The sequence below is a fragment of the Diutina rugosa genome (genome assembly GCF_008704595.1).
Source record: "Diutina rugosa strain CBS 613 chromosome Unknown scaffold5_size317247, whole genome shotgun sequence".
NCBI classification, from domain to species: domain Eukaryota; kingdom Fungi; phylum Ascomycota; class Pichiomycetes; order Serinales; family Debaryomycetaceae; genus Diutina; species Diutina rugosa.
Genome location: NW_022995213.1, coordinates 248353 through 263964, shown reverse-complemented (window position 1 = coordinate 263964; position 15612 = coordinate 248353). Strand labels below are relative to the sequence as shown.

At 47.3% G+C, this 15612-nt stretch overlaps 5 protein-coding genes across 5 annotated transcripts; 3 read left to right on the top strand and 2 right to left on the bottom strand. All coding sequences in view use genetic code 12, as the record gives it.

Moving 5' to 3' along the window:
- Window positions 1-1735: 1735 nt before the first annotated feature.
- On the top strand, window positions 1736-2806 carry RCA1 (Rca1p; the record flags this gene model as incomplete). Its single annotated transcript, XM_034158739.1, has 1 exon — window positions 1736-2806. One exon carries the CDS (start codon window positions 1736-1738, stop codon window positions 2804-2806), a length of 1071 nt encoding a protein of 356 aa, XP_034009573.1.
- Window positions 2807-3542: 736 nt separating this feature from the next.
- Window positions 3543-6830, bottom strand: DIURU_005724 (uncharacterized protein; the record flags this gene model as incomplete). The annotated part of the gene is made up of 2 exons (XM_034158738.1): window positions 3543-4646; window positions 5103-6830. The coding sequence occupies 2 exons, from the start codon at window positions 6828-6830 to the stop codon at window positions 3543-3545; spliced, it is 2832 nt and encodes a 943-aa protein (XP_034009572.1).
- Window positions 6831-8295: 1465 nt separating this feature from the next.
- On the top strand, window positions 8296-10719 carry GCR3 (Gcr3p; the record flags this gene model as incomplete). Its single annotated transcript, XM_034158737.1, has 1 exon — window positions 8296-10719. One exon carries the CDS (start codon window positions 8296-8298, stop codon window positions 10717-10719), a length of 2424 nt encoding a protein of 807 aa, XP_034009571.1.
- A 225-nt stretch (window positions 10720-10944) lies between these two features.
- On the top strand, window positions 10945-11793 carry CAF16 (putative ATP-binding cassette family ATPase; the record flags this gene model as incomplete). The annotated part of the gene is made up of 1 exon (XM_034158736.1): window positions 10945-11793. The coding sequence occupies one exon, from the start codon at window positions 10945-10947 to the stop codon at window positions 11791-11793; it is 849 nt and encodes a 282-aa protein (XP_034009570.1).
- A 710-nt stretch (window positions 11794-12503) lies between these two features.
- PRD1 (metalloendopeptidase) lies at window positions 12504-14558 on the bottom strand (the record flags this gene model as incomplete). The annotated part of the gene is made up of 1 exon (XM_034158735.1): window positions 12504-14558. The coding sequence occupies one exon, from the start codon at window positions 14556-14558 to the stop codon at window positions 12504-12506; it is 2055 nt and encodes a 684-aa protein (XP_034009569.1).
- Between the last annotated feature and the right edge of the window lie 1054 nt (window positions 14559-15612).

The window sequence follows — 15612 nt, the reverse complement described above, 5'->3', positions numbered from 1 at the left end:
CCATTCGCTAAGAGTAAACCAATATAGAATGACACTCGATTTCGGGCTTGCTGTAATGCTGGTTTTAAAGTCTTCAGAACTGTTGGTGGCGATTCCAATACGGCGTACTCCACAACCTGATACGCGATTTGAATATGTGTGGCCACTAGTTTCGCAAGAGCATTCAAAATCGGCAATTTCACCGCTGTAGCGATACATTTATGAATTAATGCAACACTTTTTATGGGCAAGTGACGGAACTCAGCCAAACGGGAGGTCACCCATTCGATTGCCCCTAAATCGCTATTTTGACGAACCAACAGAAGAAGCACAGTGGCAAATTTTGTGGCTAATGGTTGCCGACCTGGTACACAATCGAGATGTCGGCGCATCTGAATCTGCCGCCGAAAGCTTACCACAGCATCTGCATTTGGTTAGTATTCGAATGTGATTGTGGTTGGATCTCACCTACCATATGATTTTATAATGCCCTGCGTTCGTTTGAATCGTACAACAGCAGCAGCTACCACTAATTCCATGTGTTTGGTATGAATTAACTGATGAGTATACGTAAATTTAACTTTTGGAGGAAGGGATAAGATGTAACAAGGTTATGAGCTGTTTGAAACAAAGTGGAAGTAAAACATGCGTGGGGGAACGAGGCTCTTGGTGAGTTTGGCCTCATGAAAATGTGGCATTATGTGGAGCAAAGGGTTTTCGTGTAGCTAGTCCGCAGTCTTCACTCGCATGCGAATCCAAATGCGCCTTCGAATGCAATTGCCAGGGTAACACCGGCCCTTCCAGTTGCCAAGTCGAGAGAACACCAAACGAGCGTATAACCAGCCTTGATCATCAACGTCGTCGAGCATCAATACATACCATTGAGGCCACCGCCATTCCCACGTGGGGTCGGGTAGCGGATAATACGCTAGGTTGTGATGGATCACCGGCACCCGACCTCCACCAACTCGTTCATAAGGGGCCGGGTCCACTAGCGGCAATAGCAGCTTCAGAGAAAACATTGGCAATCCCAAAGCATTTAGTCCCCGTTGGTTCTCCACGACGAAGTCGAGATGGTATGGACGGTTCTCTTGCTCAAACTGTGTAATCACTGCTACCAAATCACGATACCGCCAACGACGGCGATTTTTGGCTCGCTCACGTAGGCGCAGGCGAAGTTCATCAATGAGAGCGATTCCATCCATATATTGATCGCTGCTGGCTCGACTACAGAGTTGATAATAACTGTGGTGGAGGAGGAGGCAAGTAGTAGCTGTGTGCACTGATTGAGAAGTATTGCAAGTCACGATTTTTTCACGAGCGTGCATACACTGTGGAGTAGTTGCAAATAGTCTTAGCTTCGACTTGACGGAATTCGATGAGTTTTCGTTTTACAATTAGAGAATCTTCATTGTAATTCAACACCAAAATTTGAGACTTAATGTCGTATTATTCCAGTGATAAACCGCCTGATTATTAATCAGACAAAACTTCTCAACGCACAAATGTTATTAACCTAATTCAACCGCTAAGGCCACGTACAGAAGCTTCCAGCATCCAACTCTTTTAAATCTACGCTACTCAAGGTTGAACTTTCCCATGAAGTCTCTTTAGGCGTTCTTCTGCTCCATTTTTACCCCTCGCCCTCTATTGTGGACCTTCTCGCGTAATTTTTTATGCGCGGTCAATTGTCTTTGCTCTTTTTCGCATCATGGTAAAAAAGGCTAACCTCCACAATTGTCACCACTCGCGAAAGATGAATTATGGAGCCAATCCGGTGGTTTACGATCAGAGACAGCTGGCGCCAGTCGCTCCGACAGGTTATAACCAGCAAATGCTGAGTACCGCTCCTCAATATCCGCCGGGGCAGGCCCCAGCGAAGGAGATCAAAGAGGTCAAGCAAGAAAGCGGACAGACGCTGAGACTGGGATACCCGTTCTTGCCACATCACAACCCATTCGATTTCAACTCATATCCCATCACTAATCCCCCTCTTTTCGATCTGACGATGAATTTACCTTACGACACCCCTGACAAGGTCCACCGCCGCCGACGCATTTCAATCTCCAACGGTCAAATCAGTCAAATCATGAATCACGAAGCGATTTTCGATTATGATGGTGTAGATGACCTGCCACCTCAAGCACCTATACAGGTGCCAGCCGTTGCCGCCCCTCACCAACAATTTCAAAACTTCAAGGGGTTTGAAGCTTCTCAAATAGCGCAGGCGCAGGCCCAAGCACAAGCACAAGCTCAAGCTCAGGCACAGACACAGGCCCAGGCTCAATCTCAAACCCAAGGTCATATACAATCACAAGCTCGATTTCCTCAGGCTTTTCCTCCGTCGAACCATCTCGTGGATCTGCAGAATAATCAACTGGCACCTGCGGTTGTATCCGGGCAACACGCCTCCGAGGTAACCCCCTTGGCACCCACCATACCTACTCCACTTGCCACGGGGGATAACCTGACACCTCTAGCTGCCGGCGTGCCTCCTAATAATCATCAGTTGATTTATAACGATGAAGTGATTTTCAATCCTAACAACGGCCCCATACCTGGAACAGCGGCATGGAAAAAGGAGCGTCTTCTAGAGCGTAACCGTATTGCTGCATCGAAATGTCGTCAACGTAAGAAGCAAGCGCAGTTGGATTTACAGAACAATGTCAATAAAATTGAGAAGCGCTTGAATGCCGAAACCAAGCGTGCTGATGATGCTGAACGTCAACTTAAAGAATATAACGAGGCCTTGGCCGTATACTTTGAGACTCAAGATCCCAGCCACTTGGAACGATTACGCAATAAAGTCACTTCCTTCTATCGGTAACACGGTAATCAGGGATACACGTGTTTAATACTATTGAAGGTTTTTTGTGTGGGGCATTTATAGATGTGATAGCTGAAACTATCCACCCTGCTATACCCATTTTGTTTGAATTATTTGAATTGTGTCTATTAGCCTTCCTGTCATTGATTATGGCTTCAGACCGGCACTGGATGTTGCCTGTGAGGTTTGAAGCGATTGTTCAGAAGTAAGACGTGAATCTGAATGGTTTATTCGTATTACAGATCAAGCTTAGATGGTCCAATACTTTTGAAGAGCGTTTTTGTAAGAACTAATTCTTTTGCGATGACCTCATGCTATGATGTTTGATATTATTTTATTAAAGATACTTCATAGGTTACGTTTTGTTTTACGTACTGCTTATGTACTTTTCATCTCATGCTAATTGCTGCTGTTAGACAATGTGGTCGATCATTACTATGATTCAAGTACAAAAAAACTGAATAGTCGTACATTATCTGTACTATACTTGCTTTACAAGGTGTGCGTGAGACACAAATATACAAGTTAGCCTGTATGGCGACTTGGAGGTGCCTTGTGATTCTCCGAATGTACAATTATCCATCCTATGTATTGATATACGATTAAACTTTTTGCAAGTCGTACAAACGGCTCTTTTTACTAAACGCGACTTAAAATTGATGCAAGATCAAGATGTCATGGCATCTACATTTATTACAATAGGTGATGTCAACAGTCGAAGATATAATTAAGGAACCTACTGCACCTGTTTTCCGTTAGTGTCAACAAGTGACATGTCGCTGACCTGTGGGCCAGGCCCGATTTGCGTCAAGATAACCCGTGAGACCCCTTGGTACAAGTTCGGGTTAGCGGAAATTCCCAGCGGGTGGAACTTTGACGTATCAGCTTTGTCCCAGCCAGAAACCTTACCGAAATGCTCGTAAAGCATGCCCAACACCTTAGACTCATTTGATTCGTCGTAGTAAATGACAGCATTGGGGCCAGCATCGAAAGTGTAGGCGGCAATCACGCCTTCCTTTTCGTTCAATTGATGAACCAACTTGATGATTTGCTTAGATGTATCGTTGAGATAGAAAATAGGAGGGTACGAATCCAAGCACACGGCATGAAACGAGTTGGAGTCTTGCATAGTGAGTTTGGCGAAAGTGGGGAAATCTTTCTCCAAAATCAGCTTCTTCATTTCGTCAAAACGACGGGGTACCTGTTGTTTTATACGCTCCTCAAACAATTCCGAAGTCGCGACCGTGGTTTGCATCCCAGTAGTGGAAGGAGTATCCTTCTTGTCGTCACTGACAACAAGAATTGCCGCCTTCATCCCTGGCCAATGGTCTACATCGGCAATTTGCACAGCTTTCGAGTCGGAGCCGTCAACAGCTGTGCCCATTTCCCAGGCAACAAAGCCACCATACAACGACCGGCAAGCCGAGCCCAGGCCTTGTCTGGCAATTTTCGAAAGCTCACTCATATCCTCATCGAGCTCGTACAACTTGGCGATTGCCGACACTAACGCTGCAAACCCGGCCGCAGACAGCGCCAACCCGGCCGCGGTAGGGAAGTTATTTTCAGACACAATTCGAAGACCGTAAGAGCTCAACGCTTCCGCGCCAGTGGCTTCCTCCTTAGAGCGCCGTAACCGACGAAGTTCACCCAAACAAGCTTGGGTACGAGCCGATGTCAAAGGGTGCTCTTCTCCGTTAATAAGCAACTTATCATCCTTGAACTCAGGGGAGGCGGCGACCGAAGTCAACGTTCTCAAGTCCAGCTGGGCGAGGGTGACCGAGATTGATGAGTTGGTGGGAAGATTGAGCTTAGCATCACGCTTACCCCAATACTTGAGGGTCTAGGTAGTTAGTAAAGATCTCCTGATGTGGGGGTTTGAAATATTTCACGTACAGCGATGTTGACGGGGGCGGTAACCGACGCGGTGTGAACAGCCATGAGCGTGTCTTTCTACTGCGATCTTTGAAAAATCGCGTTCTTATGTGAACGACAAAACAGAGTTCAGCGAAACACTATAATAAAATATAAACCATATAAACGGCATTTCGAAACTGGCCGCGCGATACACGCGATACACACGATACCTTTAACAGTCGTGTACAATTTTCATAGGCGCAACTCCAGTAATCTTCGAAGTGCCTACATAGGTTAACATTCATTGTATTGTTACAAACGTATTATGTGTTGAAAAAAACAAAAACCATTACCCCTTGCGGGTCCATCTCCACAACCGCGCCTTGCAGTCACCGGAACCAGTGGCGAAAATACCTTCGGTGCCCTTGGAGTTAAGAGAAACCGCTACCGAAATCACCGAGTTACGGTGACCTTGCAACATCAAAAGCGGATTCCCGCTTAATTGGTCCCAGAAAATTACCCCACGGTCCTTAGAGCCCAGCAAGATGTACTCATTATTCGGCGTCAGACAAACCGATAAAACAAAGTCCTTGTGACCGATATAGGTAACTTCACACGACGACTTCTTTTGAGCGCCCCCGGGGCCACTCAGCGCCTTGCCTTCCAAGTTCCACAACTTCACAGTCCGGTCCAAAGAACCCGAGGCGATTTGCTTGCCGTTAACAGTGAAAGCCACCGAGTACACCGAGTCTTCGTGACCGTTGCCATTTTCATTGCCAGAATCCAAGCGTTCAACAAGGAAGCCAGTGAGCGAATCCCAAACCCGCACGGTACGGTCCAACGAACCAGCAGCAATGAGGTTGCCGTCAGGCAGCACTGCTACAGTCGTGACACCATCTTCAATCAGAAGCGTGAGCGAGCATTGCGACAGTCTCAAATCCCAAATACGCACGGTACGGTCACCCAGCCCCGACACCAACCGGTTGCCATCGGGGAAGAAATCGAGTGAATAAATGTCTTGTTCGTGGCCACGCAAAATTTTGATGATTCGCTTAGTCGTCAAGTCCCAAATACGAATCAACTTGTCTTCAGCCCCGGTAGCCAAGTATTTGCCATCAGGCGAGAAGCACACCGATCTAATGTACAAGTCGCCGTTCAGGCCCACACCACCACCAACTTCGCCTTCACCTTCCTTACCTTCGCCACCTTCACCCAGATTCTGGTCGTCCATCAACTTAGCCACAAGTTCACCAGTTTCAACATTGAACACTTGAGTCGTCTTGTTGCACCCGGTGGCGATGAACTTACCATCCTTCGAGAACCGCACGCAACAAACCACCAGTGAGTGGTCTAACGAGTGAATAAGTTCAACGTCCAAGTCACGTTTGAAGGCGGGGTTGTACAAAACATAATAATCCCCCAATTGCTTCTTGAAGTCAGGGTTCGCCTTGGCAGCATCCAAGTCCGAAAGAAACGGAGGAATCTCCTTAACGTGTAAAGCCTTTTGTGCCGGATTGACAACGTACAAGGACAGGTCAATTACCTGCAAAGCCGTCAGCGTTTCAGGGGCTTGTTCAGGCTTCACGGGGTCCTTAGGCGCCGGAACCGGCTGAAGAGTGGGGGCGGCAGCGACATTAGCTAGCGGCTTCGGCTCGGTCTTAGGAGCTACGGGAGCTGACTGCTTGAGCGCCGGCGGTTGTTGGGGTTGCTGTTGAGGTTGGGGTGCGCCGCCCACTGCAGGTTGGGGTTGGTAACCGTAAGGGACGGGTTGGCCATTGGGCTTATGTTGCTGGGAGTGCAATTGCGCCTGGCGGTCGCGGTTTTCCAACTCAGTTTTAAGACGTAAAATTTCCTCTTCGTAGGCCTCTTTAATTTTGCGGTGGGCCATTTCCAACTCGTAAACCGTTTGACGGATTTGTTGCATTTCGGCCGTTTGCTGGTTGTATTTGAGATCGTAGTCTTCCTTGACCTGTTTAAAGTTCAGCGCCTCATTGAGGGCGTAGTCAAACTCTTGCTTCACTTGGTCCAAAAGCTCCAGAAGCCGTTGCTGGTGCTGTTGACGCTGCTGGCTCTGCTGTTGTTGTAACGCGACCTGGGGAGCGCCCGGCTGCCCCGGTTGTGCCTGTTGACCTTGGGGCTGACCCACCCCGGAATTTGCATACGAAGACATCCCGCTCGTTCCAATGGTCTCAACAGTATCTGGTGTTGCCAGTGGTGTGGATTTTTTTTCTCGCCAGGGTGCGAAAGCGGTGGTATTACTAGGCGGGGTGTCGAGGGGAGATTTGGCGAGCGCCAGACCATCCGCCGCGAAACGACAGGGGGGGCAACGGGCAACGGACTACGCAATTGATCATGACTTTATGAGGCCGAAGGCAAAGGCTATTATCGTAGACTACATTGAATTACTGTCACACCATCAGTTTTAATGGAGCGAGATGATATGGCCACGGTCGCCAAAAACAGGGGGTGTTTTTTACACCCCCTGTTTTCCATAGGCAATCTTGACCATTCATTGGTAGCAACGCGCGCAAACAACGGACGACCTCAACAATGCGAGGGGGGTGTGCCGTGCCCAGGAGGCAAGCGGAAGGATCGACGCGACTGTTGCCGAAAAATCTTTCTTTAGTCACGAACACTGAAAATTATAGAGGAAAAAGAAAAACCAAAGTGAACTAGGGGGCTACTCGAGATCGGCGGCGTCGAGGTGTCGCTGGCTGCTGACGAGGGATCGGAGTTTGCTGCCACAAATGACGGCAGTCATTAGTCTCTTGTAAAATCTGCGTCTACCAGCACTGTCGCGGTTGCGAGCAGTGGCAGCACTGAGTCGCTTATCACTTGCCGGCGTTAAACTTAAGCTATTTGGGCGGGGGCGGATGGCGTCATGTGATTCCGCTGGTGGCAAAGCCCCACGGGTGGCGATGGTACGGACGACGTACTGCACCATTGCTCGGCGAATAAGGCGTCGTCGACGAAGACTTCCTCAGCGTCGGAAATGGCGCTGTTTAAAAGTAGGACATACATTCGCCGACAAGGCACTCGACGTGCTCGGGTCCTTTTCGGACAATTATCTCCATAACACAACGAATGGAAATTAAACGTCTAATGGGCATGTCAGTTGGACATTTCCGAAGACTAGCGCTTGCGCATTCGGGGTTCTTCGCCGTTCTGTCGTCTCATTACGTCACTTAACGTGCTGATGACACGGCCGCAGTGTAGTCCTTTTTTTTGTGTTATTTTTTTTTTTTTTTTTCCGGCTGGCTAGTGACACTAGAATCACAAACACTTGCATTAGCTTCGCACCCTGTCACCCTACTCATGTCCTATAAAGGCAAACCGCCAGCAAAGCGACGTACACAAAGAATATAAATATAGCTGTAATCGGCGTAGCTTTATTCGTATAAGAATTTGGCCATTCAAGTTGTTGCCACGACCTCACAACTATACCAACCTCGCCAAATTTCAAGTAGTGTGATTCATCAATTCCCACCGTAGTACAAATTCTTTTCTATTTAGTCTTAGAACTACGTGTATCTGACTTTCTCAAACTTCAAAATCTTTTTCAGAGGTCTCTTAGTCGTAGTTCTCAGGTGGGGTCTCAGCTCTTCATTCGCGTCGCGCACCACTTTTCATCACTCATGGACGCTCCACCAACATTGAAACGGCCTCGGGAAGAGGATGCCGGATTTGGGGAGAAACGTTTGCGGAAGGATCCTGCCGATGAGCTCACTTCCAATGTTTGCGGTGATATATGCTCGCTCGACCCCCGGTCCATCGAGGACATTGCTTACATCTCCAACCCTATCGTCATTGAGTTCGAGAAAATCGACAAGTTGAGAAACTTGTTTCTTTCGACGGTGTTTGCCATGATCACCGAACAGCTGTCGAAACTTCATGTGGTATCCGACCTTGTCATCATTTGTAATGCCAAAAATATGGTGGTGGGCAAGTACGTCATCGAGTATATCCACCAAAAATTGCAGGATGCCATCACCGCCAGTGAATGGAATAAGGTGAAGATCATCCTCAAGTTCGTCGCCACTTTAGCTCCCATCATCACTGAAGTGCGGCCTCTTTTCCAACAAATCTTGCAGTTCGCCATTGACTCCAAGCTTGATCAATTGTACTATGGTGTGTGCATTGCCATTCCGTATCTCTTTGCCAACAGTCAGGATGTTGAGTTACCCAATGAATTGATTGAGCTTGCCCTGAACTACACTGTGGAGCTGGTGCCGCTGGAGTTGTACAACAATGGCATCGGTGCTGACGAAAACCAAGTGTACAGCTCAATTTTCGCCGCTGTCAAGCAATTACAAGGCGAAGACAAGCTGTGGACAGCGCTACAAGGGAAGCTTTTCACTCATCGTCAGCAAGTGACGGCGCCCATCATCGAGGAGGCGCTCCAAAATAATCCGATTTCTAAGGAGATGGTGCAACACTCTTTACCTCAGGTGGCTCTTCCAGATGAGCCCAAGCCGCTGAAGTTGTCCCCTCGGTACTCTCATATTTACAACCATCAGACGCTGTTTGACACTGTGCCGCCAATCACAACCTACCAGGGGCTTTTCTTCCGCGACATCATCGCCGATACCGTTAATCTGTTGCACTTTGCCCCTGTTGAAGCTGGCATTACCATGTACCAACTCGACCTTGCTTTCCCTATCGATTTAGCTCCGGAGCTGACTCTGATTGAACAATTAGAAATGATCGACAAGGATAATCAACTGGGGGAAAATCAGCCTCCTTTGCTGACCTGGAAGACGGAAGATGTTGCCGTGGAGAACATTGTCAACTTGCTCTTGCTGCTTCCTAACCCTGAACACCACTGCGTGTTTTACTTCAAGGTGTTGTTGGTCATTTGTCATGAAAGTCCTGCCAATGTCGCTCCAGTGTTCGGCAGAGCCATCCGGTACTTATACCTGCAGCTTGAAACTATGGACTTTGAGTTGCGTACTCGCTTTGCTGACTGGATGCTGATTCAGCTTTCTAACTTCGATTTCTCCTGGAAGTGGGACGAATGGGTTAATGATTCGCAAGAACTCGATCGTAACCACCCCAAAATCAACTTCATTGCTAACTTGATTGGTAAGGAAATTCGGTTATCGCTGAAGAAGAGAATCAAGGAGCTGTTTATCGCTCAAGACGAAGAAGGCGAAGTGGTCAATTTGGAAGAATTTTACAAGTACTTGGAGACTCCCTTATACCCGGAAATTCCTGTTGCTGAATTTATCCGCCAATATGATGACGATCTCTTGGGCAACTCCTTTGCTGACCTTTTGACGGCTTTCTACAACGAGCGGGCCAGCTTCCTTGAGGAGAAGCCACTCGTGTCGGCTCAGGATGAAGTAGTCTTCCCTTACACTGCTCCCGACATGCCATTGCGTGACATTGCTGATAGAGTTTACGACTTTTTGGTGTCGACCTATCCTCGTACCAACCCCGAGTTTAAGGAGTTGTGTAATGACGTTGTGGAAGCGGCTATGGGTCAAGGTTTGAGCGACCCCACCCGGTACATGGTCAATTTGTTGGTACAAACTTACTGCTATGTCGGTTCGCGGTCGATTTATTCGGTAGTTTCATTGTTCTCGAGAGACTTAGCTAAACTTAAGTTTCTTATGGGCTTGGAGCTGGAAGAAGATTTTGAGCAGCCCGCATTGAGCGATGAAGAGGTGGCGCAACGTCAACGGTGGTTCATTGATGCTGTGGTACGGGTGTGGTATCACCACCCGCAAATGGTGTTCTTGATCCTTGAACATGTAGTCGACTTCGACTTGGTGGCGGTGAATTTGGTGTTGGAACGCTATTTCGCTCATGATCTTGTCGTCGGCAACTATGCTTGCTATGACTCGGTGGTGCGGATGAGAGGCGAGAAGACTGATGCCTCTTTGTTCGAGTTGGCGGTGACGAAGATCAATGAAGGTGGTAATGAATGGTTGACCAAGGATTACTACGGGTTGGCGAAAGCGTGGTATCGTCACAGTGAAGACAAATCCAAGGCCAAGGAAGCTTTGGACACGGTGGAGGATTTGGCGATCAAAGAAAAGATCGATGGCTGGCAATAAAAAAATTAATGTAGGATACGAATATACGTCGATTGAGGAATACATCCAATTGTAAAGCCTTTCTCTTGAGAAGCTCTGAAAGCTTTCTCTTGCCATAACCTTTGTGATGGCAGCAACTGCCCTTTCTGGTTTCATCTGCAATGCCGGTTGAATGGTGCGATTGTGGTGCATTATCACGCTGAGTAGAATCTCTCTCAGCCTCGCCGCACCATCATCCATCAGACCATGACTCTAGCCATCGAAACGAATCACTTGTCGTATTCATTCGGTAACCGCATTGGTCTCGATGACATCACCCTCAAGATCCCCTGGGGTACAACAACGTTACTTGTGGGCCCCAATGGCGCCGGCAAAAGTACACTTCTTAAGATCCTTGCTGGCAAAACCCTTATCCCTCAGAATAAGCTTTTGATTGATGGGTGTGACCCGTTCGACCTTAAAGCCATCAATACAAATACATCGATCACTTATCTCGGTACAGAATGGGCGGCAAATTCAGTAATAAAGCGCGATATTCCGGTGCTGGAGTTGATTGATCTGGTGGGGGGCGACACCTACCCTGAACGTCGAGAACGTCTCATGAAGATCATGGACGTAGACACGCGGTGGCTGATGCTTCGGATCAGTGATGGCGAACGACGCCGGGTACAGATCGTCATGGGCCTTATCAAGCCATGGCGTTTACTTTTGTTGGACGAAGTTACAGTTGACTTGGACGTCGTCGTGCGCCAAGGTCTTTTGAAATACCTTAAAGATGAATGCCGTGAGCGCCAGTGTTCGGTAGTGTACGCTACCCATATCTTTGATGGACTTGGGCGTCAGTGGTGCGATCGATTACTTCATATTGTTGAAGGTACCATTCGTGATGATATTGACATGTCTACAGTGACTTTCACTCTTGACAAGCTCGATCTCACTGATTCTCGGCACTTACAGATTCCTTACTCCGAAAGTATTCACCCATTGGCGCTTAATTGGCTTAAGAAAGATTTGAGTGAAAGGGGTACTCGTGACGACGCTGATGCCCGTCTTCAAGAACGTAATCGCTTTTGGTTCAACCAATACGATGCCTAATCATAGATATAGAATCCCGTTAAATATAGAACGTCATCATTAAGTTAACTATGCAATTTTATGTATATGGCCGCCCATTGATCTGAAACTAACTCATTTGATAGACGCTGGTTCATCAGTATGTCAATCATATCGTGACAAGGTCGACAGATCAAGAGCGGCGATGCTTGTTTTCATTTTGGTTCGTAAGTTAAAGTTTCCTGTGGAAAGGAACATGCAGATATGTTTTGCTGGGAGATCACAATTGAGGTTCGGGTTGACTGAACTTCCGCTCAAGTTCAAGGAATCGTACTAGCTCCTTTTCTCGCTGTATCCGTTTGCTCAAAATGTAGTTTTCTAGCTCAAGCTGCCACATCGATGATTTATTCTCCTGCGGTGGAACCAGAACAATCACCTGTTGGATCTTGGCTTCGGGTGATTGCTTGAGTGGATGCCGTAGTTTAGGTGGGGTAACCTGGGCCAATGCATTCTTTTCATCAAGTCGACGTCGTGAGTTGTTTCCCCTGAGTGGCGTCGTAGCCACCCGTTTATTCATCTGGATAAAGAAGTGATTGTTTTTAGTGCCATCATCGGGCGCGCCGCACATAAACATTGGGCGCACTGGGCTCATATGCAGTAGTTTCATGAGACATTAGTGAGAAAAACGAAGCAATCATACGTTGAACTCATGAGGTGAGTGACGCTTATTTACGTAAACATACAAAACATATCTAGTTGCCTAAGATTTCCTTGGTGAAGGCTTCGGCGTTCGGCTCACGACCCAATAATTCCTTCAAGTTGTCCATCGAGTCCTTGGAGCCACCACGCTTCAAGACAATATCGCGGTATCTGATCCCATTGTCAATGTCCATAGGGTTTTGTTTGAACAACGAGTAGTAAATATCCAGAGCAAAAACGTTCGAGTACAAGTATCCGTAGTATCCTGACTCGTATCCACCAGCAATGTGACCGAACGAAGCGTAACCGGGTGTAGGATTGTTATCATCATCAAGACCCACTAACTCGAAACGCAATTCATTCCACAACTTGAACAAGTCCAAAGCTTCAATGTCCTTCTCATCAGTCTTGGTGTGCAAGGTCATGTCAAAAAGTGCAAAGTGCAACTGACGCAAGTTGTGCAAACCCAGGTTAACATTCTTCGTTCTAATTAAATCATCGATCAAACCATCGTCCATGGGTTCACCCGTCTTATAGTGACGACTCAACTTCTTCAATTCGTCCTTCAGCCACGTCCAGTATTCCAACATTTGCGAAGGGCATTCTACAAAGTCTCTTTCAACGTGAGTACCGTGGTGGTTAGAGTAACGAGTCTTCGAGAGGATATTGTGAATCCCATGGCCCAATTCATGGAACATTGTCACTACTTCCGAATGCATCATCAACAGAGGCTTTTCCTTGGTTGGCTTGGTGAAGTTACACAACAATACTGTCACGGGCGTGTGGCGAGAGCCATCAGGGTTTTCATGACCAGGGTCGATACCGAAGTTTGCAGCGTGCGAGTACTTACCTTCACGAGGGTGCAAGTCCAAGTACAACAAGCCCATGTACTCATTCTTCTTTTCACCACGAGCAACATTTTGGTAAATAGCAAACAACTGAGCATCCTTGTGCCACAAAGCGCCTTCAGGCAATTCGTCTTCGCTCAACTTGACAACCTTAATGTCAAAGATCTTCTCATAGAATGAAAACATCGTGTCCAAAGTCTCAGTAAGAGGAAAATATTCCGCAACCTTGAGGTTGTCCACCAGATATTCCTTTTCAAGCAACTTTTCATTGTAGTAGGCATTATCCCACAAGTACAACTTGTCTTGCACAGGTAAGCCTCTTTCCTTCAAATCCTTATTCTTGAAGTCAAGCATTCTCTTCAAATCTTGCTTACCCACGGGGGCCAATTTTTCTTTGAGATCATTCAAGAAGTTGAGAACATTAGTTTGGTTCTTGGCCATGCGTTGTTCGAGAACATAGTTGGAATAAGTGTCATAGCCCAAAAGCTTAGCCAATTCAAATCTCAACTTGATCATTTTTTCGAGAATGGGGCCATTTTGAGGGGACTTCGATTGGGAGCCGAGGAAAGCACGCTTTCTTGTCTCTTGATTGTGTGCGTACTTCATTGTAGGAATGACATCGGGATACTTGTAAGTCATGCGATATTTGTCGCCATTCTTCTCGAAGCCATCAATCGTATCTTGAGGCACGCCGTCCAATTCTTCAAGGGTGAATTCGATAAAGTCCTTTTCTTCATTCTGGTTGGTGGAAAATTCCGTCAGCAACTTGCCCAACTCCAATTTGATCGCTTTAACTCGTTCGAATTTGTCGTCAGGCAATGCTAACCCAGCACGTTCGAAATTTTCCACTTCCCGTTTAAGGAAACGCAAGTCGTCGGCGTCGGCATTGGGATCGGCTTCCAACTTAACAAGTAACTTTTTGAGAACACCGTACACGTCCCTGCGCATCAGCATTTCCACCCAAGTTTGACGAGATTCATTTTCAGCGTCCCTGGCAGCATCACGCAAAGCTTTGTCGGTTGACATGTCCTGATAGAAGGTAAGCACCAGTTCTCTACGAGTGAAAGAGTCGTCAAATTCTTTCCAGGGCTTGAGAACGTTTTCCACAGTGGGGTCTTCGATTTTTGCCACTTTATCATTGAGGTCCCTGGCCTCCTTTTCGAGGACCTTCATATCATCCTTGATCTGCTGGGGAGTGTGGGTCCAACTAGGGTAGATGATAGGGGATTCAGTGACAAGTTTCTTGTAATCAATTGACATGATGGTGATTATCACGCAAAGGGCAATGGCAATAGTTTTAAATGAAAACACCGTGGGGTAGATATTCGTGGCGCGCCCTGCCACCGCATGGCTTCAGTGCCTCACCGACACGAGGACTCATTCGACGTGAAGTTACAAAAGAGATTAAGCATTTGTGCTACGAGTGAAGCCACTATTAAGGCGCAGCGTTGATTTTTGTTCAAAACAGTAAATTAGTGCTTCGAAGGGAACGTGCAAACCTCAGGGCTCCAGAGAAATCTAAAATGACGTGAAATGGACAATTATTGAAAAACACTACTTAACATTGCAGTTAGTTGTGGATCAATCGATAGAACAATCATGATATTTCGAATGATTGTTTAAAGACGTCGCCACCAGATTTGGCTTTGGCTAATCTGCAGGATCACCCATAACAGACGTGGGGAACCATTTCTGGGGAAGGTCGCTGATCCCCGAGTGCGTGTATTTGGATCATCCGAACAGGGACACATAACCGCCGGTAACGAACCCAGACCCGGCTATTACTAAATGCCACCGAGGCGTCGAAGCGAGGCTTAGCAAAACATTCGAGACAACAATAGTACCGAAATTTATCAATTCGCTAAAGAAAATCGTGATCTATCGAAAGTCACACTACCTAGTCATTGCCACTTCGTCTCGCCTTCGATCACCACTGATATAGTACCCCTTTTCTCGCTATCGTCGGCCCGACGCGCCAAAAGCAACGATGACAGCTCTGCATCAGGCCGAAATACGCGTTACCATTCACCATTTACCATTTTAGAACAGTCTTCCGTTGTAGGCATCGACTTGTCGGTGTCTGCCTTACCCCTCTTTTACCACAGTGGGCGGGATTGGTTCACCGACACACGAGCCAGGAGGAATTGTAGCACCAGCAGCGTTTACATTAGACGGTCAAGGGAGTGAAACATTCCTCTTGCGGCGAGTACTGTGTGCCGGCCATATTTGTTATCTGCCCGGAGCATGGTCCACCTGCGCAAGTGACCGCACCTGTTAGTGCGAAGATTTCGTGCAACTCCACGAGGCCCCAAAC